The 21,465-nt window shown below is 32.3% G+C and overlaps 5 protein-coding genes across 6 annotated transcripts; 2 read left to right on the top strand and 3 right to left on the bottom strand.

Moving 5' to 3' along the window:
* The first annotated feature begins 976 nt into the window (after positions 1–976).
* On the top strand, positions 977–3,148 carry LOC129941044 (skin secretory protein xP2-like). The gene has a single exon (XM_056049590.1). It carries the CDS (start codon positions 1,024–1,026, stop codon positions 1,855–1,857), a length of 834 nt encoding a protein of 277 aa, XP_055905565.1. The 5' UTR covers positions 977–1,023; the 3' UTR covers positions 1,858–3,148.
* A 1,597-nt stretch (positions 3,149–4,745) lies between these two features.
* On the bottom strand, positions 4,746–5,108 carry LOC129948090 (vitelline membrane protein Vm26Aa-like). Its single transcript, XM_056058915.1, has one exon. It carries the CDS (start codon positions 5,106–5,108, stop codon positions 4,746–4,748), a length of 363 nt encoding a protein of 120 aa, XP_055914890.1.
* Positions 5,109–6,475: 1,367 nt separating this feature from the next.
* LOC129940836 (uncharacterized protein DDB_G0288805) lies at positions 6,476–18,191 on the top strand. Of its 2 annotated transcripts, XM_056049334.1 has the most exons (8): positions 6,476–6,600; positions 6,818–7,288; positions 14,342–14,473; positions 14,540–14,863; positions 14,939–15,057; positions 16,596–16,668; positions 16,726–17,766; positions 17,828–18,191. In XM_056049334.1, the coding sequence occupies exons 2-8, from the start codon at positions 6,878–6,880 to the stop codon at positions 17,936–17,938; spliced, it is 2,211 nt and encodes a 736-aa protein (XP_055905309.1). In that variant the 5' UTR covers positions 6,476–6,600; positions 6,818–6,877; the 3' UTR covers positions 17,939–18,191. The 2 variants fall into 2 exon arrangements, with proteins under 2 accessions (XP_055905309.1, XP_055905308.1); XM_056049333.1 differs by having other exon boundaries at positions 6,482–7,288.
* A 625-nt stretch (positions 18,192–18,816) lies between these two features.
* On the bottom strand, positions 18,817–19,487 carry LOC129940822 (vitelline membrane protein Vm26Aa-like). The gene has a single exon (XM_056049317.1). The coding sequence runs from the start codon at positions 19,177–19,179 to the stop codon at positions 18,892–18,894; it is 288 nt and encodes a 95-aa protein (XP_055905292.1). The 5' UTR covers positions 19,180–19,487; the 3' UTR covers positions 18,817–18,891.
* A 548-nt stretch (positions 19,488–20,035) lies between these two features.
* On the bottom strand, positions 20,036–21,340 carry LOC129942290 (uncharacterized). The gene is made up of 3 exons (XM_056051161.1): positions 20,980–21,340; positions 20,689–20,914; positions 20,036–20,502 (listed from the first exon to the last, which is right to left on the bottom strand). The coding sequence occupies exons 1-3, from the start codon at positions 21,054–21,056 to the stop codon at positions 20,074–20,076; spliced, it is 732 nt and encodes a 243-aa protein (XP_055907136.1). The 5' UTR covers positions 21,057–21,340; the 3' UTR covers positions 20,036–20,073.
* Between the last annotated feature and the right edge of the window lie 125 nt (positions 21,341–21,465).

Genomic DNA, 21,465 nt, shown 5'->3' with positions numbered 1-21,465 from the left:
TCTATTTCGCCCTATGGAATGCAAAAACAGGGTAAATTTGTGTTTTGACAGATAAGAAATTTATTTTGTTAACGCATAGAAATGCTCATTAGTGCTTTCTGGTATCTTCCTATATAAAGATCCCTTGGGCCTTGAAAACATCCATAAAGCTTCTCTAGGCTTTTGCAAGTAGTGGCAATTGCAGTCTCTGAAGCCACTCTTACATCGAGTTTAAGAGAACAAACAAAAAACTTGGGACAGCAAACTTGTGCGAGCCTATAAAAATACTATTCCGTGTCTTTAATTTAAATTGATAAACATAGAAAACTTGCATTATAGGAGGACCTGACGCTGGCAGCTGCTGTGAAGCGATGCCTGTTGCATGGACTCTGTAAGTAACTTCAATCCTCCAAAATAACCAATTTGTAATTTCAAAAGTAACTATGGATTATAAAGAATGCTATTTCCTATCTATCATTTTTAAAACAACAGTTGTTTAAAAATCTGGAGAATTCCAATGTTGCATAAGCAGCTAGCTTATGCGGACATTGCGAAAAATTAATATCTACACTTAAACCCAAAATATTTTAACAATATTTTGTTGTAAATTCCTTACTCAGATTTTAATCATCATACTTAAAGCAAAAAAAATAACTATACAATCTTACCAACTTCACCATCAACCAAATAAAATCTTACCTACTTTATATAAAAGACTCATCGATTTCTTAATTCAACACTTTTTTAATTTAATGTAGACATCAGCATTAATAAAAATAAAAACAAAATTATATGGCCCAATTGAAGCAATTTATAAACAAATTGCAAGTATAATGTTAACAACCTATAGTTTCTTATGATTAAATTGTTGCTAGCTGCTTTACCTACTGTAATTTTTATTATTTTGTTTTGTTTATGTTTTTGCTGACCTTCTCAAGATTATGGAGTATAATGTTTTTGTATAAAATGGATAGGCAAGGCCAGTTAGGACATCAGTTAATAACTTTTCTTCACCATAGAACTTTAAGTTAACAACAATTAGTAATGAAATCGGTAGCTTTGATCGCTTTGATGAGTATTGTGGCTGTGGCTTTAGGTGCTCCTAAGACCAGCGACAAGTCAGACATGATGATGATGGAAGACACAAATACTGATCACAAAGAGGAAACACATAAGTATAGATCATATGGAGCTCCATCTTACGGACCACCACCACCACCAGCATATGGTCCATCACCATCCTATGGCCCAGCACCTGCATATGGTCCTGCTCCTGCACCTGTCCCAAAACCTAGCTATGGTGGATCATACAGTCATGCTCCAGCTCCAGCCCCACAATATGCTCCAGCACCATCGTACAAACCAGCTCCAGCACCATCTTACAAGCCAGCTCCAGCACCATCATACGCACCTGCCCCAGCACCGTCATATGCTCCAGCTCCTGCACCATCATACGCACCAGCCCCAACACCATCATACGCTCCAGCACCAGCACCTTCATACGGACCAGCCCCAGCACCATCATATGCTCATGGCCCAGCACCTAAACCATCTTATGCACCAGCTCCAAAGCCATCATACGCCTCAGCACCAAAACCATCATACGCACCTGCCCCAGCTCCATCATACGCACCAGCACCTAAGCCATCATATGCACCAGCCCCAGCTCCATCATACGCACCTGCATCTAAGCCATCATATGCACCAGCCCCATCTCCATCATACGCACCTGCATCTAAGCCATCATACGCACCTGCTCCAGCTCCATCATACACTCCAGCACCAGCCTCATACCCAGCCCCACCATGCCCCAAGAGCTACTTGTTCAGCTGTGCCCCACACGTACAACACGTCCCTTGCTCTGCAGGTGGCTACTAAATTATGTAATACGGGAAAATGCATACTCATCGATCTTAGAACCATTTCATATATCATTGTTTTATATATCATTTTTATAAATAAATAGAATAATAATTGAATATTTAAACTTGCAACTTTTCTTGGTGATTCCAATTTTTTTTTTAGTGTTCCCATTTATATTTAACCAAACAACAGAAAAATATCGTGGCAAAATTGCTGACAAAAAGTTTATGTTATTTCGAAATGATGATATTTTATATTTCCTCACTTCTTGGCATCAAGCCTGAATAAAAAGAGCTTGATGTGATTTGCATGAACTAGTTGAAGTTCTCCTATCTTACGGATCAAAATGAAAATACTTTCGGCTCTTGTAATCATTCTGTGTAGTTGTATTGCAGTTACAGTAGCACTTCCATCTGAAATTGCATCTGGAAAAAGCATTTCGACACCTTGTGGATGTGATGCTATGGAAACAGTGAAAAGACACGAACGTAATACACCACCATTTGATGAATTATCTCACCATGCTTGTGGTTGTGGTAAATCTAATGATCCTCTGAAAAGATCGCGTCGTTTTGCGATTATACAAGCTCAACCTGGCCTCTTAGACGAATTACTAGCATCAAGTCACCATATTGTGACGAACAAACCAAAGATTTCTGAAGCTGATCATATTGTTGGAGCAAAAAAACTAAAAATTCCAGTAATTTACAAGCCAAAACCTAAAATTCATGTTAAATCTCATAAAGGCTTTCAACACACATCATTCTACGTGGGTTCGGAACGATCACCTGTAGTTGGATCGGAAAGAAGTGTGTGTCCCTTTTTGCAACCGGTAATAGAGAAGCAGCCGGTTGTTGGTTTGGAAAGGAACTATTATCCCCAACCCCGTTTGGAAAATGAGCCAGTAGTTGGATCAGAAAGAAATGTTTGTCCATTTTCACGGCCGGATTTGGAGAAGGAGCCTATAATTGGAACGGAAAGAAATTATTATTCTCAACCGGAGTCTCAGAAAAGTTCTGAAAATGAGCCTTTAATTGGATCGGGTAGACATTACTATCCCCAAACGAAACATCATCATGAAAATCTACCAGTTTCACAGCCTCAACCAAAACAAGATAATCAATATAATCCCATTCCCTGCCCTGTGACTTACATGGTCAGCTGTTCTCCAGCTCTTCTTCCAGCTCCTTGTCAGCCCCAAAAATCTGACTATTAATTCCATGTTTGTATTATTTGTTTAACTACTTATGTAAATAGATTTGTTAATTTTCAAAATAAATTAATTTATTAAGGTTTTGCAATTTTATTCGAAGCTTTTATGTTGTCATAAATTTGATTTGGTCTTTGCATAATAATGGTTTTTGTATCGAAACGATTTTCGGAAGTGTTATAACAACAACTTTTGCTTAAGAACTGTATTATAATTTACTAAGGAATGCGTCATCATTCCAAAATATACAGATAGAAAAATGTATATGTACATAATTTTCATTGCAAATATCTTTAAACGTCAAAATTGGAGTCAGAGGGCAATTTCCGACGTAAGTCAACTTTCTAGTCTAAGATTGACCAATGACCAGCTTTTGTATTCAAAAGAAATCATTCTCTGACTCTGCTTAATAATCATTAATTTTTGCATAATAATTGTCAAATAAATTGTCGCTATAAAATCAAAAGAATTGTAAGTTCAACACAATATCTGATTGGCCAGCTGCCAAAAAATTCCTTCTAGTTAAGGCAACTTTATTTTAAAGTTAGTCAAAAAAAATCACACTAACTATCAAGTAAAGTCTTCTTATGTCAAAATTTCAGATGATTTATTTATTTATAGCACAATTGTATTTAAAGTTTAGTATAAAAGGATTCCTTGGATAGTTAGTCAAGAAAAATCACACTAACTATCAAGTAAAGTCTTCTTATGTCAAAATTTCAGATGATTTATTTATTTACAGCACAATTGTATTTAAAGTTTAATGTATGTATGTAAAAGGATTGCTTGATACATTAGGAAAGGAAAAAGAAATTTGTATTAACAATACAAAACACAACTTATAATGAACTGGTACCTTATTAAGCAGTATTTTGTATGTTAATAATGTTTGTAATGTTCCATGTTAGAAATTATTGTCATCGAAAAAATTAACTACCTACCCTGGTCTTATTTTTCGTACAAAGAATGTAGTTGACTGCAAACGAAGTCCCTTATGTTGTCTGAACCTGCCTATTATGTACCTCAAAATAAAACAAATTTAAATCAAAAGAATAATTGCTTGAGATAAGCTGTAAAACACTTACCGGTGTTAGTTCTTTAAGCTTCTTGTGAATATTTTAAGGATAAAGAGCTCTTATACATGTATCACTATCATTGATGTCTGATCAAAGAGGGATCCTGTTTCCAAGGATAAATGAAAGCCGTGTATTTCTTCAGTTTTTGAAACTTTTGAACTGTGGCATATTCCACTGTAATTCTCTGGATATCCTACAAATTAACATTTAAGAACACCCGAAATGTCTTGATTCTATCAAGCTCTACTAAAAAAGACCCATACAATACTAAAAATGATTTGAAGTTGGCTGCATTGCCTTTTACTTAATATTGAACGTTATCTCTGTATGTAAAATATATACGGAGGCAGGTGGTCTTAAAAAACGGCAATTTTTGAAACCAAATGTGTTAAATTCTAAACAGAACTTTGAAAGTCACCTTTAGAGACAAAGAAGAACAAACATTATACAAATAAAAAATCAGAACAACTCATACAAAATGATCCAGGAATAAAATGAAAAATGTAAATTCAGTAAAAAAGCATTAAATTTTATTTTTTGTTCTAAACTACAATCTATTAAAGTTATGTTTTTTCGCCATTGAATAAAATGTATGTGAAACAAATCATCAAACATATCTAGACCTCAGTGATAACTGGATATGCGTATTGGGGGTAAGCGTATTGTCTTGGAGCCATATACTGTGGGGCCAAGTATTGTGGAATGTTTTCAGAGTAGGATCCTTGGTATGCTGGTGGAGCTGCTGCGCATGGAACAGGTTGTACTTGTGGTCCACAGCTGAACAAGTAGTTATTTGGGCATGGTGGTGCAGAGTATGATGGAGCTGGTGCTGGTGCTCCGTAAGCTGCTTTCCTCACTCTCAGACCTTCCAAATTCTCATTGAGTCCTTGTTGGCTGTCCATAAGTTGTCCTTGTACTGAGGCAGAGAGGCATTGAGCGATGCTGGCAGCAACCAAGAAGAATGCAATGAAGAATTTCATATTGAATGGAAGTGTAGTAACTACTGTTCGTTCTGATTGAATCAAACTGATACCGAATTGAAGGTGAACTAGGCATTTTATACAAATCGATTTAAAAAGAAAACATATATTCCTCAAGAACCATGATTGCAGGTCTTAATAAATTTTTGCAGAGTTGTCAATAACCCCCAGTATATTTGCTTTCAATTATAACCCAAAAAAAAAATGTATTAATTTGCTGAAATGCAAAAATATTAAGCTTCACATAATTTATTTGTTTATTATTTAAAAAAGAGAATAATGCGTCAGCGAACTAAGCCAATTATTTCAGCAAAAATTAATTACAACATATTCTCTAGAATGTCATACCAGGTTATTTACTTAAAAAATCTAAACTATGTCACTGGCATGGAATCGAGTCATAGTAGTATATTGCTTGTGTTTATATTTAATCAAAGGGGATATTATGGAGTTTTTGGAACCACCGGAAACAAATTCTTACTCTGATTTGTTACCAACAAATTTGTATTCTGAATCGGATCGCTTGTACTTACGCCAGTACATAAGAAGAAAGATAGGAAATTCTTACTTTTTATTATTTCTGAACCAAAATCCCTATAAAATTAAAACAACTTAAAGTTCATATAAAATAAAACTATCTAAAACCACACAAATCTGTGTTTTTATTTCTTGGGAAATTAATTTAGTTGATAAAGTAAGGAAAATTGAAGATTACACATTGGCCACATCTTCCGAATTTTAAAGTATATGATGAGTAGACTAAAAACAAAAATTTAACATCCATCTCTCCATTCCTTTGAGACGATGTGAAAAGTATAATCATTTGAAATTGACAGGCAAATACTAAAAAACATATTTACTTCTGCACTATAAGAAGTTCTATAATGCAGAAGTCAAGATTATAGTAAAGACTAACATGTTAGTATTTATTTTACCATCTTCTACTGCATCAGTGCAGCTTTAAATTTCTACTTTATTTTTTAAATTTTGTAACTATAGTAATGTGTACAAAATATAGTACATTTGTTACACCTTTTGTCAAAAATTTCATTTAAATTTCCTTTTATTTGAAATATTTTGCTTAAATTAGTGAGATATTTGTTTGAATTTGAATGCGTTTTTAATATATAAAGAATTATAAATATAATTCCAACTGTAATTTAAATGTAATTACGTGTAAGTCTGCCATAAAAAACCTACTACAGAGTTAAGAATTTTGTTTACAACTTAATCTGACTATTGTAACCTATCTCTTTTTAAGCACACACAAAGTTATCTACCGTGAATTAGCATCTCTGGATAAGTGACATTCTTTAGAGCTCAGTTTGCTCAGTCAGTTTGTCATTTGAAAAATTTGTTCCTCTTTCTATTTCTATAAGATAAGTTGTTTCTTGTTTAAGAGTTTTCTTTTTTCATTGATATTTTCAATAAAACGTGAAAAATTCAGATAAATAAATGTATTTTCATATAATTTAAATAACAGACTCATAAAGTGAGTTGAATTCCTAGTTGTAAAGAATGTACAAATCAAGAAAATCATGGATGACATTGATAATTTCCTCATTTCTCATAGAAATAAAATTCAAGCTGATAAAGATAATTTAATTATTTTAAATACATCCCCAAACAACAAAAACAATAACAATTGCATGCCTAAGAAAAACAAAGTCAATGATTGCACTTTATTAACAAAAAATAATATTTTAAAGGAAAATGAAATCAACGATGAAGAACTGCATCGAAGCAACAATAATAATGAAAATGCAATTATGGATTTTCTTCAAATGAATTGTAACAACAATGCCATTGAACCTTTGACAAGTAGTTTTGTTGTTACAGCCGGTATCGAAGACGAAGCTAAAGCCGGTTGTATGCTGCAGCAACAGCAATTAATGCAATTGCAATCACCCAACATGTGCAGCATAAACACCTATCAACGTCGTCGGTCTCCTATAGCAACCACTTTGCCGTCGACAGTGTTAAATCAGCATAATGCAAATAGTCTCGACGTTGGCAATAGTAATTTTCAAATTTATGACATTTTAGGACGTAAATATTTGAAAGAAGATAATAATTATTGTGCTGACAAAACAACAAAGAATTTGACTAATTTAAATGAGCGTCAAAGTGCTGACAATACGAATAATATCGTTGCCGCTTCCAAACAACACGTAAACAAGGTAATTTCCGATACGACGAATAAATTTTTAATTTTCTTTTCCCTTTGCTGATGAATTATGTATCGCTAGAAAAACATTGGAATCATTGCACTTGAAAACCGACCAAAACAAATAAATGTATTTTTGTTTAAATATTCATATTTATTTAATTCAAAAACAAATTTTTATCAGCTTGCTCTTAAAACACTTAAAAGGAATATACAGTCAATCAAATACATATTTGTACAGCAGGTTCGAAATGTTTTAAGAACTCTTTTTAACCAAAACTGAATTTTATTGCAATCCATTTGAATATCAATCACAAATTATTCTTAACCATTAACTTCATTAAGTTAAATCATTCAAAATCGGATAAACAATATTTTATTTTTATATTTTTTTTTATCTGAAAATAATTTTCTTTAAAATCAGACAAAATGTATATTCAGTACTGTGTTTATATTTTAAAAAAATACAAACAAAATTGAAGAAAATAATTGAAATGTCGGTTGAGCCATATCGGTGGATCGGTGATGGTTTTCGGTTCATTTTCTGCAGCTGGGATAGGAAAGCTGCCTATAATTGATGCAAAAATAGACCACACGTACTGGATCTACAAAACCAATTCTCTTTTTACCAAGACAATGACCTAAAGCATAAAGATTATAACACCCGGTTGTAGCTGCTTTATAATTGCCCTAATGTTATAGAAACACCCCCTATCAAAAATAAGACCATTTAAACCATTAGAATTGCAAGTGAACAAAAAGAGGAGATAGTGCAAAAATGTGACAAAATTTCTACTAAAACAACAAACTTGCCCCATCCAAATAGGCTTAAGAATGTGATACAAAAAATGATTAAATGTTCTGTTTTTGTTAAAGGATAATTTTTATTTTGTTAAATAATATGTGATCTCTAGATCCTTAGTTTTAGAACTACAAAGCACTCAAAGCTAAAGAGGTTCATGAATAAACCGGAAGAAGCCAAAATACTGAACAGACCGAATTCTGAGTTCAAAATAATGTTTTTCAAAGTTTTTTTTTTTAAATATTGTACCAAATATTTTCATTTTAAAATATATGAAATTTAAAAGGAAAAATACTGAATAAAACGAATTCTGCGTAATGTAATGCGTTTAAAATTATGTGTTTCAAAGTTGGGGCATTTTAAATTTCTGATTTCGAAATAATTTTGAAAAATTCTTAAAAATAAAAAAAAAAGATTTTCACAAAGCGTTCTTAGACAGTTAAAGAATGTCACAATTCTTCTATTCGATTCCATCGAAGCTTTCAGTTAACTTAAACCTTCTTTTATCAAAATTTGCTGAAATTAATTGAATTGTTTTTTTTTTTTTTTAATAAATTTGATAAAATAAATATGCACATGGCTAACAAATCTTTGAAAATCGCTTGTGATAGAGGACATTTTTTTTTAAATTAAAGTTTGAACATACATCTTACAGGATAAACTAACTTTTGCACCTAAAAAACATTTTTCTAAAATTTGTATATGTAATTTAATATGTATATGTTTAAATGTATGGATTTATAAAAAAATGGAAGTGTAGCTTTTCGTACTCTATTTTAGATTAACAATCGAAGTTTTCTCTTCAAAAGTGAAATATTTGAATAAGCAACAAGACTACTATGATAAATCTATGACAGCGCTGATATTGTGTCCAGAATAAAGATCCACGAACTCCTGGGGCCCACGATATATCGTATGGGCTGGCGGTTGAGATTGGTGAATATCCAACCGGATCCCGGTTATCGAGTTCCTGAGTGTTATAAATTTCAAATTAAAATTCATTTGTATGTGCAAGTGCACCAGACAGTTCTGCAAACTGACCTGAATAAAAAGACTAGAAATTATCAAAACAACTTGTTTCAAAAGGAAAGTCAAACGAAACACCAAGCGATTAGTCAAAACTTTTTGAAAAAGTTGGTGTTTAAAAAGTTATCAATTCTATTATGTACTTGATGCAGCAAAGTAGACAAATATTCCACGCATTTTAAAAGTGTCCTTGTTCTAGTCTTCGTTAAGATGGTTGTAACATTATTTGCTTCGCAACAAATATAAAAATAATTTAGCATAATATATTGGTTGCAAGTTCCTCGATTTAAAATTTTATATATTATGTATTTAAGTTAAAAAAAAATTTTTGAAATTATTTTAAAGAATTTCATTCAATTCCAACTTATTTTAAATTTTAAACCCAAGATCTATTTTTAATTTTTTTTTTTTTTAATTATTATTTGGAACGCTTTTTATTTGGCGACACCAAAGTAGCTAACATTATTATGTATATTCTAATTCCAATGCTAATTTCACGCATGGATTGGCGAATTTTTTAGTCGTGCTTATATTTTGTTTACCTAGGTGCGCCATGCATTTTGCTATTAAAGATTTATTGTCATTTTTACTATTTCATTTATTTTCTCATCATGACCTCGTCAAAAACAACCACCACTCAATAGTAGATATACTCAATAGTAGATATATGTACTAACGTTGTCAAGAAATCGACTCTTTTACTGTTGAAGAAACTAGCTCATCATCAGGGTAGGACTTCCCTTATTCATACAATCAATTAAAAAAAAAAAAAAACTAAAAACGAAACACAGTACTTTCGTAGGTGGTATACGAAAGCTTTGCGCTTGGCTAGTTGTTAGTTATTGTTTACATTTTATCAAAGGTGGAAGTGTTTTTTGGTTTGTTGTATATATTAAATTAGAAAATTAGACGAACTTGAGTTGGGTTCAACCGTGCATCGTCGACTCGAAAGTTGTAACAGGTCGGAAACATATATTTATACATTCATTATTTATTTAGTTGTTTTTGTTGTTTGTTTTTGTCTTTCTTTTTGATTTGATTACTAGGCTCCATGTAAATTGAAAATTTTGTATTAATGACATAGAATTTATGATTTATTCAAAGGAGGTGTTGATGGAATATTTTTTAGATTGCATTTTATTTATTAGTTTATAATTAATTGAAATGTTGATGTGCCCTTGAAAGAGTTGTGTATCTTATCGACTTTTGTTTCCGTATTTAAGAGTTTTCGAATGGCTGTGGCTTTATAAATAAATGGCGTGGTAAAGAAATACAAATTAAGTAGTTTGTTTATATTTAACTTTCATAGTATCGGACAGTTTATTTTTTTCAAATTGAACATTTTGATGCTAAGCAATTACACAGCATCAATTATCAAAAAAATTCATTATACATTTTGAAATGCCTCCTTACACGAGTTAAAATACCTGCCGCTTTCTAGTCAAATGTTTTAAGGTTTTGATTTTTTTTTGCAACTTATTTTAACATGGAATACAAATATTTAATAAGTGTAACGTTGCATCCAAAAAACTTGACTTATTTAGAATTTTCACTTTCAACTTTCTGAGTAGAATAATTTCCCATAAACTAATAACTTTCCGTTACGGAGTTGGGATGCATATAATTTTTGAAGAAATGTTTTTGGCTCATTTAATTCAAGTTTGTATTTTATACAATTACTTTATCAACGTATAACTTAAACAAATGAAAGTTTTGAAAATTAGTTAAAAATTCAATAAAATAAAAAAAGAACACGTATATATCCAAGTGAACCTTTACTTTTATCAAGGTTTTAGAAAGGTATGAAGTTGTTCATTTGATCCCTATTTTCCATAACTTGGCCTATCAAATGACATTCAAAGTTATCTATAAGGTTTCAAAACTCCAAAGGAAACTAGAATGGAAAAAGTGTGTATTTCCATATGACAATGAATCACTTTGATGATTTTATCTTTTACAATAGCTTAAACAAGCACTGCATTAATTTGTTTCTATATCAACCTTGATAAGCTTGTCAGTAATTTCCACCTTCTTTACATATATTAAGAAGTAATTAATATTTAATAAATTGTCCACTTACTTACAAGTATTGGAATGCATTTACATGTCGCCGCTATATATCAGATTGGCGGACGCAATCAGATGTAAATCGACTGAATATTCAGGAAACGTATGCACAACTGTTTTGGAATACTAACAATGAAATATAGTTTTTTTTTAAGAATTGTGTTTTCAATTAACAGCTTTAAACCAACATGTCAATTCCAAAAGATAGATTATGGAAATTTGTATGCACTTATTTAAAATTTTGTTTTAAAAATATTCAATTATGGACTCGAATGGATTGGTAAGAAATATTGGTTTATTGAGATTTAAAGAAACTGATGCTTTATATATTGTTTATGGATAGACCGTTCTAAATACAAGATAATTTTGTTCTTTTTACGAATTTCTCATTTAAGTGCTATACTGCATATATAACTAATTTTAATACTAGCTAGAAGCAGAGAATTTTCGGAAATTAACTCCCAACGTGTTTGTAATATAAGGCTGGATTTTTTGAAAGGGTAGTTAAACTTTAAGGGCCGATGTTGATTTTAACTAAAACACAAATTATTTAGGAAATTATGGTAATTTGTATTTTTATTATAATAATATTGGTATGGGTAAAATATGTAAGCCAAATAGTCACCGCGATCTCATCTGCACACCACCTTCCTAAGGGCCATATTTGTATGACGTTGAGGAATAATTTCGGTTCTATGCCGTTAATGTGCCGAATTATCTCATCCTTTAGCCCTTGAATTGTTGCAAATTCCATGACATTGCGGCCACGTGTAATAACACGGCCATCGAATTGGTCGCTCAAAAGAGCATTTGTTTCGTTAGCAAATAGAAAGTTCGTTATCTAATAACTAAATAAATAATGATAGTGAACAACATAAGCAGTAACAGCTTACCGACCGACCTCATTTTGGAAAAAATACGGCCCGATGATGCCACCAGCGAATAAGGGGCCAGACAGTCACTCTTTGCGGGTCAGTCAGTCTTGGATTATCATTCGCATTAATGAGGCAATTCTGCTTATTGACAAATCCTCTGAGACGAAAATGTGCCTCATCACTAAAGATAATTTTCCTCGAAAATTATTCATTCACTGTTGCCATTTCTAGCCACCATTCCGATTATTGACGACGCTTGAAATGGTTAAGAGACTTCTGTATGCATAATGTTCATCAACGATGAGCTTGAGAGGTGTAATTGTTGAGCACGACGACGAGTTGAGGTGGACGCAATATTTTCTGCAGTACAAGCTGTACGAGTATGCACTGGTGTCATCTCCAACCGACCCGGTTTCCTCAAGTTTTTGCACGATTTTTCCTATTATAAGCACATTTTGAAAATGAAGTTTACAGAAAAAATCACGAAGTGCACGATATGCATTTCGATTTGAACGCCAGTTTTCACAATTTTCTCTAAGTTTTCTAAAATTAATTGACATTCTATACATAAAGTGAAGGTTTATAAATTTTGTTTTGTCTCAACATGTATACATATGTACTTTTTTTTCCTTCGCTGGAAAATATTCTTTTTTGTTTTGGTTAACACTTAAATAAATCATCAATTTAATTATATAAAGTTTTTTCACAACTAGGATAGCCACCAAGCAAAAACTAGTGCGTTTTTTTTAATTTAGTACAATGACCGTTCGATTTGTTTTATATTGTCCTAAATAAACAAATAATTGAACATTTAAGACGCAGCATATTGGTGTTCATTTGCTCTTGTAAGCATTCTTTGAATTTTTCACAAGCTTACATTTTGTTTATAAAAATTGCGAAAGAGTAATAACTATCTTTTAACATAAGCTAATCAAAAATACTTATCTTTTTGAGAACCTTAAATCATTTAGTTAATTCAAACAATGTAAATATGTTGACATCATTATTTAATCAACAAATAACCTTATTGATTAAATCAATTAATCTTATCATCAAAGCCTTATTGACAATATTCATATTCACCCTGCAAACATCAACAATCCCCTCATGTATAGTATGCATATAAAAAGTATTTAATTGCAAGAAAGAAAAAAAGTTTTCACACGATTAAAATCATCATGCAATTCAACTAAAAGCATTTTCTCTACCACACACCTTCTCGAATACGAACCCATCTACTACATGTTCCCACACTTACCCGTCTAAAAGGAAATGTATGCAATTTTTTTTTTTAATTTTCCCAAACACCTTTCATGTCTACAATTTCGTTCTTGATTGCAGCCACTCTTAATAACGTAATTTCTATGTGTCACAAATAGAACATACAAAAATATTGGTTGTAGACTGTCTTCAAATTCCAAATATGTACCTTTATAACTCTTCTCGTTCTTCTCTTTTGATTTGAAATCTTTTCTAACTTCGAATTTCACGGGTCGTAAATTTATACAATTTCAATAATAAACCAATAAGAAAAAAAAAAAAATATACTAAATGAGAAAAGTTGCGTGCTTTGGAGATATACATAACATAGTTTATGTGAAAACTAACGAGTCCACCATCATACTGTTAGAGATACAATTGTAAATCGCATGTTTTCGGTCAGACATTTGCACAAAAACACCAAATCAATATTTAAAGCTCAACTGTTGGATTCAAGCAGCAGCAGTATAAAGTTTATGGTTGGCGGAGTGGAACATGGTTGTTTCTGCCTGTTTTTTTTTAATAGGAAACACATAGCTCTTCGGTCTCAAGGCTGTATATCGAAAATAATAACCTTTAAGACGATCCACAATTAGGACGGCGAACAGCAGTCTTTCACATAACGTCAGCTCTAGCTACTGCTCCTTAAATTATAAATTTGTTTACTGCTTTTTTCTTTCATTTTGTTTTTTAAATGAAAGTTATTTTTATAAAATAAAAGTAAAGTTATTTTGCACACCTATTCTGTGTAACCTTGTTCCCAATTTATTTTTATTCTCATTTTCCCTTTGGCCTCGTTTTGTTAAATCCACTTTTTGTAATTGCTTGAGTTATATTTGATTTATAGTCGTGATTTTTCACACTGACTGAGCACATCACTCGCATTTAACTGGCAATGTACCACAGTTTCTTTGTGATTGTTAAGTCGTTCTTTTCAGTTATTATTTTTTGGTTTATTTTTGTGAATTCTTTAATCAAGCTAATTAGAAAAAAGAACTTGGTATAATTGTTTGTTTCTTTTCTGTTTCACTTTCAGGATGAAATGGAGCAATGGGTTTCAGATACGTTTTATTCCTATTTTCCTGGTTTCAATAACGAGAATAAAAAACGTCAAGATCTTCTGCAGGACCGTCAGCTAGAATATCAACAGAATTTCATTAAACATCAAGTAAGTTTCTTTTCCTTTTCAAAATATAGCCATCATTAAATTATGTCTAAAATTGCTTTTCAAAAGATGAACGAAGCAGCCGCCAATAGTGGAAAGAAAAAATATTCCAATAGCCATCACAACAATAAAAATAATCAAGAAGAAAAACTAGAACAAAACATTCCTAAAGAAACGATCATAAATCATAAGTCACAGCCACCACTTTCAACGTCACGCTCCTCCTCCGATAAGACTGATTTAGAAATAATAGTTAATAATCCCGATTATGAGATTAAATCTCCTCGACCAGGTAGTGCACGTCATAGATTATTGCAGGATTTAAAACACACGGAAATTTCGAATATAGTAAATAATGATGGTGTCACGGAACGTAATCGACGCAATGCCGAAGTAGGTTAAGACTTAAAAATTTGCATTTTGCATTCATAACAATAACATATTATGATGAATTGATCATTTTTGTAGATGGAAATGGCTAAGAAAAGAAATTATCAAAAGGAACTTATGGCTCAAATAGAGGAACATAGACGTTCTATTGAAATATTGAAGGAAAAAGAACGTAGACAGGATGAGGCCTTAACTAGGTAAGTCAGTTTGTTTTTTGTTTATTAAAATTGTTCTCGCACATGCACAAGTGTCCGTGGCATACTAGTTTTAGCCACAATATAGGTAGGACTTTCATGCTGCGTATCATTTGCATTCTAAAATAGGTGAACCCGATTAAATGCTAGGACTGATACCAGAAGCTTTAGATTTGTGTGTGAATGTCACATAAGTCGCAAAAAAGTGATTCTTCGTCAGTGCATATAGCTCCGGAAATGTTTAACTAAAGTTTCGTGCTCTGGTTCTATATACAAAGCGACTTTCGCTCTGTAAGCATTGTTTCGTGCTAGATGTTTGTGAAAGTCATGGTGGAACAGCTTGTAACCTATATTGGTTGGAATGGTTTGCTTCATACTTACCAACTTGGTTTCAGAGCAAACCAAAGCTGCTCGAATGCATTTATAAAATTTTTAGATAATATTAGGCTTGAGTTTGATCGGGGTAAAATAATCATAATGCATTTTGTTTGCTAGATATCTTAAAGATCTTTGATATAGTTGACCATTACGTATTATACGGCAAGTTGCGAAGTTTTATTGGGTTCACTAAAAGAGGTACTAATCTGATTTAGGATTACCAGAGTAATAGATGGCAGAGAGAGGTAGTGGGAAACAATCGATCTGGCCTTCAGACGTACCACAGAGATCTTTATTAGGCCCTAGTCTGTTCTGCATCTATATAAATGACTTGCCAAAAGTTAAAAGTAAAGTAATGTAGGAATGTATTCTGTTCATCTCTATGCAGATGACGTTTAGTTTTATTTCTCAATTTAGTGTGTAGAGTCAATGAGGATCTTTTGCTGTTGATGAGTGGCCAAAAGCAGACAAAATTACGTTGAATGCGAATCAGTTGTTACCAATTTGCAATAGTTCCATGGATCTTGAATGTAATGTATGATGACTTCAGAAACTATGGTTTTCAGCAGTATTAACTCCACAAGAAACAAAGTATCGCAAAACAATCTTCAGGTTGATTTTAACAATTATCTGTTATGCATTATAATGTTCACAGACTTGATTATATAACATATTACAATTCACTTCTTTTGGGATGCTCGCTTTTACAGTTTTTGAATGCAAGAAAACCAATTTTCATGCATCAAATAATTATTACAAAAAAATCTACTTATCTATTTGAAACATTATTATTCTCACCATCATACTTGCAATTATATCAACTCACCTCAATTGGTTTTTGTCTGCACCATTAAACTTTTGATTGCTCTGCCAAATAATGTCAAAAGAACTTATTGGTTAAAAGAGTTTAAAACCAACATTTTACAACGTGCATCAGAACAGTTTTAATTAATGCAACGAATACTTGTATCAAAAACCTCGTGTCTAATTGTTTATTTAAAAAAAAAGTTAGCAATAACGAGAAGCTTTTCGTTAAGAACAACAAATTCAAGATTACTCCCATATTTTAAACTGGTCGCACAACATGAAAAGTTATAAAACTCGGCAATTTTGTAAAGTACTGAGATAGTTCTTTTTTTTTTTTTGTTCATTTCTGTTTTTAGGAAACTGGAAGAGCAATTAAAAACAATGCATTTACAAGAAGAGCTAGAGAAAGAAAAGATGAGAGCTGATAAGGTGAGCTATATTATATCGAATCTTAGCATGATAAATACTTAATTTCTTGTTTCTTAGATGCGCTTTGATAGCGAACAAAATCGTCTCATGCGTGAGCATTTACTTACCAAGCTTGAGAACGATACAAAAGTCCTTGATGCATCAGTACGCAAAACTCATTCTGAACTTGAAAAAATCAGTCCAACAAAAAATAAAGTCTATAAATATTTTAGCAATTCAGCTCGCCATGAATTTCGTCGAGATGCTACTCTTGATGAGCAACCAGCATTTCATCTTAATCTCCCAACATCATCAACACCGACTTATCGTCGTCATCAGAAAAAGTGCTTCCACGATATGAATAATGATAAAAATATATGCCCGTTTTGTGCCTCAACGTTAAAGAGTTACGAAAGTTGGTGCTTAAAGTGTGAGAGGAAAATATTTGAAATATCTTCCACCAGCAACGGCGAGATTGATCCGCTTGTTTGTGCAAATTGTAAGAAACTCTATTCCACTTGCCCGAATTGTGATAAGGCTGAAGAAACCAATTGCATGCATTGCCAGAGAAAACAGAATTTCTGTTCGAATTGCCGAAAGACTTTATGCACGGATTGTATCGATGCAATAGCTGTGGGAAAAGATAACAGCAATCATAGACATAAAGATAATTCTGAAAGGTCTTTTGAGATATTAGAAGTTAATTATCCCGACAATGACGTCGAGGATGCCAATGACTTAAACAACAACCAAGAAAGAAGTCGGCCACCGTTTTCGATCAATATTGATCGTAATTCCATTTTCCATCATGATTTCGATCGTAGTAAATTATTTGATGATGAAAATAGCATCGAAGAAATTCGATACGAGACTGATAAGCAACTGTCACGTTATTTGAAAAACTATGGCGATCTAGCCTGTAAGGCACTACGTGATCGAAGTACTCAAACAACTCCTGACAGTGCCTCAAGGAGGGATATTGTAATGGTAGAAGAAAATAATCTTTCGATGCCATTATTGAGAGAAATGCCTCGCATGACACGAAAGGAAAGTAATTTACAACAAGCTGAAAGAAAAAAAAAAGGTACTAGAATTGAAAATCTTTCTAGAAGATGGGAGGTAAGTCTTGCCCTAGTTTTGTTTTTGTTACGAAGAGAGTTACATTTTTTTATTTTTTTAGGTTCCTGCTGTTCAAAAACACACTATAACAACGAACTCACCAAAAGTTCTTACACAACTAGGGGCTATTAAAAGACAATTACAGTCTGAACAGCTTCATTTAGATTTTTAATCTGAAATTGTCAACATTCCTAACGACTATGAACAAAAAAAAATTAATATAATATAATAACCAAGTGCTAATGTAACAAATACGGTGCCTAAAAAAGTTTGCGCATTTATTGCTTTGAACTAAAAATAAAAATCCTTTTTTGTTATGCGTTTAATTGTTTCTACAAAAAACATTACTGTTTGCTTTCCTAATGCTACTGTTAGTTTTTTTTATACACCAACTTAAGTAAAATAAAATGTTTTTTAATAAATAATTTTCTACTGTGTTTTCTTTTTTTTTGTAATACAAAATTCTCAAAACACTATGGAGATAATGATTTAATTCTAGACTCAGCTGAAGAAGACAAACAAAATTTTGCCGACGCGATGACGACGATTCAGAAGCCTGATTTTAAATCTGATGCGAACACTACTGACAATGGATCTGCATTGCATTTCTAGACTTTATTTTTACTGAATTTATTTTTCCTATGAAAAGGTACTCTAGCTTTCCCCGCTCACTTAAAAATTAACTTTGATGAATAATGACAAAGAAGACAGATGCCGAACCTAGAAGCGTATAAGAAGTTGTTTCAAATTCAACTTCAAATTTATGTTTTTATGGAGTTTTTGTAGATTTTATTGACAATTTCTTTTAGTATCCTTGAAAATCTCTTGTATCTTTCATACAAGTTATCAAAATTGCCACATATTTATCAGATCCCTTATTGTAGTGACATTGTTTACCTTTATAGAAAGAAAGAGCCCACAATATGATTTAATTGAAAGTTAAAAAAATATCACTTAAACAAAAAACAATTCCAGTACAAGTAAAAAAAATTTCAACATTTTTAATTTATAAAAGATTTTATTATAAAACCAAAACACAAATAAAAACAAAACAAATAACAAATACAATTCCAATTAATTTCACATATCGGGTAGGCAATTATCTTATCAGTCCAGTTTTGTCCTTCAATATTGTGGAGCATATTGTTGGTATTGGGCGTATTGTGGTAGAGCATATTGTGGAACATACTCTGAGTATGCACCAGCATATCCACCACCACCAGCAGCGCATGGAACTGGAGCCACATTTGGTTGACAGCTAAACAAGTATGATTTGGGGCATGGTGGTGCTGCATATGAACCACCTCCATAGCTGGATCCCAAAAGTCCATTCTTCATATCTGTTGTCTTATCGGCCATAACCAAAGTGACGGAGATGAAAGCCAAAGTGAATAAGCAAGCAAAGAATTTCATATTGATGGTTATAGTTTGCTGTTTATACGAAGGTAAAGAACTAACTGATGACTTAATGAAGGAAGGAATATGCCTTTTATAGTCCAAAAAAAATTTGAATTCGGTGTGTGGATTTTATTTTGACCCTAATATAAAATTATTGTTAATTTGTCATAATTGCCAAATTTTCCTACGAAGCAATCTTTTTCCCTCGTATAAAACTCCAAATTTGAAGTTGTGACAATAGTTGTTGTATAGCTATGCATTTTTTAGGTTAATGCAATTCTATTACTTTATATAGGCAAACAGATAGAGTTTAAAAAAACAAAAACGGCCACGACGAAGACGACTAAAACGACGACGACGATGATGACAACGACAACGATGGCGGCGTCGTCGCTTTTGGAAGCAAGAAGAAGTAAACAACTTGTGTACATATTATGAGGGTGTAGTGGGTCAAGAGAATTTCAGTGCAACCCTCTACCCTTAACCTTTGAATTCGTTGACTTACTTAACATTTTTGTTGAGATATTAGACGTTTGATGATATGATGACTTTCTCTCGCTCTCGTTCTCGTTTATTGGGGTTATTGTAAATAATAGTGAAGAGATGTTCAGTTGTTACTGAGCGTATCCCCAAATCTCTCTCATGGAAGTGCGCAAGATTTTAAATACTCAGCTGTATTTTTCTTGGTATAATCATCAATGCCCCCAAAGAAAATATTCTACCTCAACATATGATTAGACGAAGGACTATAGACAAAATAAGATCTAACTGGCAGGTCGTATGAATTGGCTTCTTTAGTGCACTGAACATGAAATGAAATTCAAACCATGAAATCATCAGAGACCAATCTTGTGTTTTGGCTAGAGAACATTTTATTTTACTTAGATGCACAAAAATAAAAAAAGAATATCAAGACATTTTGGTTACAACTTTCATCACTCTCAAAAGCAAATCACTCAATGCGCTTGGATTCATTGGATTCTTTTGACTTTCAACAAGAAAAACATATCCTTCATTGCAAGGTACCTTATAGAGGAAGTCCCTCACCTGATGTGGATGTGATTTAGGCTTCTGGTGATGGTTTTTCGAAATCCCTGAACTACTCACTCTATTTGGCGGTGATGGTTTTCTTCTTCTTTGAGGAGGAGGGCTATTAGCATTATTTGAATAAGTTGGTTTTTCAAAAGTCTTCCTCAGATCATCTAACATCTTTTGTTCATCATTATCAAGCAAATTTAATATACGATCTATAACTGGATCTAGGTTATAAGCTGATCCAGCACCATTCGTTGTTGTTGTTGTTGAAAGTGTTGATGGTGTTGTTTGTTTGTGTAGTTTCTGCAATAATTCAGGAAGAAACTCATTTTCAAATTCATCCAAAGAACTTGAGTGCGGCTTGCAATTTCGTGGATGTAATACAAATATATGTTTTTTATTACCCAACGAAGCAAGTATCGCCTCGATATCAGAACGATCCAAATTAATAAAAGGATATGGACAGTTTTCATGATTTCCATAATTTACCTCAAATAGTGGTGCCGTTCTCATATCTTTCGGTTGAAAGAGTTCTGAATATTTTCTCCATGTCGGATTGGAATTTTCTTCAGTTAGGAGCATAATTTCATAATCAGGTGTTTCCAAGTATTGAATTGGAGATGCTGATGCTGAGGATGGTGATGATATTAGTTTTCGGTGCGTGGCGATGTTATTGTTGTTATATTGACGGGCATGATGAGCATAGTTGGAACTTCTAAATAAACAAAAATATAAATTAGAGTTGTTTCACTAAAAATAAACAAACAATTAAAGTTATACTTAAAAAAGGAAATTTCATTTGATGCCACACAATGGATGAACAGAAATGTTGACAATACTTTGATTTGAGCCATCATGCTGATTTTTGATTTAATCTTTTGATTTGATGTTCCATTTTATACAACTTGATGAAACTGCAAATGGCTCATTGGAACACGTAGTGAAGCGAAGCATTATCTACATTTGTAATTAGAATCACTTTTTTGGGACGTGATTGATTAATAGATACATACATAAACATGTAAGTTTGTAATTTATCTGGATCAAAAAGGGAGTATCTTGTTCAAGTATATACATTAAATATGTACATACATATATTCAAAGTCATACTTAAAATCTTACATTACACAAATCTGTGTATCTATTTACAAAATCATAATGATATATGAAACATTGATACTATGACAATTGTGTAATTCTTAATAATAAAACCGGAAATGAAATAAAATAAAGTACATATGTATATAAAAAACTTATGAGTGGACT

Source organism: Eupeodes corollae, chromosome 1 (genome assembly GCF_945859685.1).
Source record: "Eupeodes corollae chromosome 1, idEupCoro1.1, whole genome shotgun sequence".
In the NCBI taxonomy this organism is placed as follows: Eukaryota; Metazoa; Arthropoda; class Insecta; order Diptera; family Syrphidae; genus Eupeodes; species Eupeodes corollae.
This window is presented reverse-complemented; position numbering and strand designations above follow the sequence as displayed.

What these genes read in the sequence shown, in the direction of transcription:
- LOC129940836 (XM_056049333.1), top strand. Translation starts at nt 6,647, where the DNA reads ATGGATGACATTGATAATTTCCTCATTTCTCATAGAAATAAAATTCAA. An exon ending in CAGGATGAGGCCTTAACTAG is followed by an intron (nt 15,058 to 16,595) that starts GTAAGTCAGTTT and finishes TTCTGTTTTTAG; the next exon opens with GAAACTGGAAGAGCAATTAA. An exon ending in ATCTTTCTAGAAGATGGGAG is followed by an intron (nt 17,767 to 17,827) that starts GTAAGTCTTGCC and finishes TTATTTTTTTAG; the next exon opens with GTTCCTGCTGTTCAAAAACA.
- LOC129948090 (XM_056058915.1), bottom strand. Translation starts at nt 5,108, where the DNA reads ATGAAATTCTTCATTGCATTCTTCTTGGTTGCTGCCAGCATCGCTCAA.
- LOC129941044 (XM_056049590.1), top strand. Translation starts at nt 1,024, where the DNA reads ATGAAATCGGTAGCTTTGATCGCTTTGATGAGTATTGTGGCTGTGGCT.
- LOC129942290 (XM_056051161.1), bottom strand. Translation starts at nt 21,056, where the DNA reads ATGATGGCTCAAATCAAAGTATTGTCAACATTTCTGTTCATCCATTGT. An exon ending in AATGAAATTTCCTTTTTTAA is followed by an intron (nt 20,915 to 20,979) that starts GTATAACTTTAA and finishes TTGTTTATTTAG; the next exon opens with AAGTTCCAACTATGCTCATC. An exon ending in GAACGGCACCACTATTTGAG is followed by an intron (nt 20,503 to 20,688) that starts GTAAATTATGGA and finishes GAATTATTGCAG; the next exon opens with AAACTACACAAACAAACAAC.
- LOC129940822 (XM_056049317.1), bottom strand. Translation starts at nt 19,179, where the DNA reads ATGAAATTCTTTGCTTGCTTATTCACTTTGGCTTTCATCTCCGTCACT.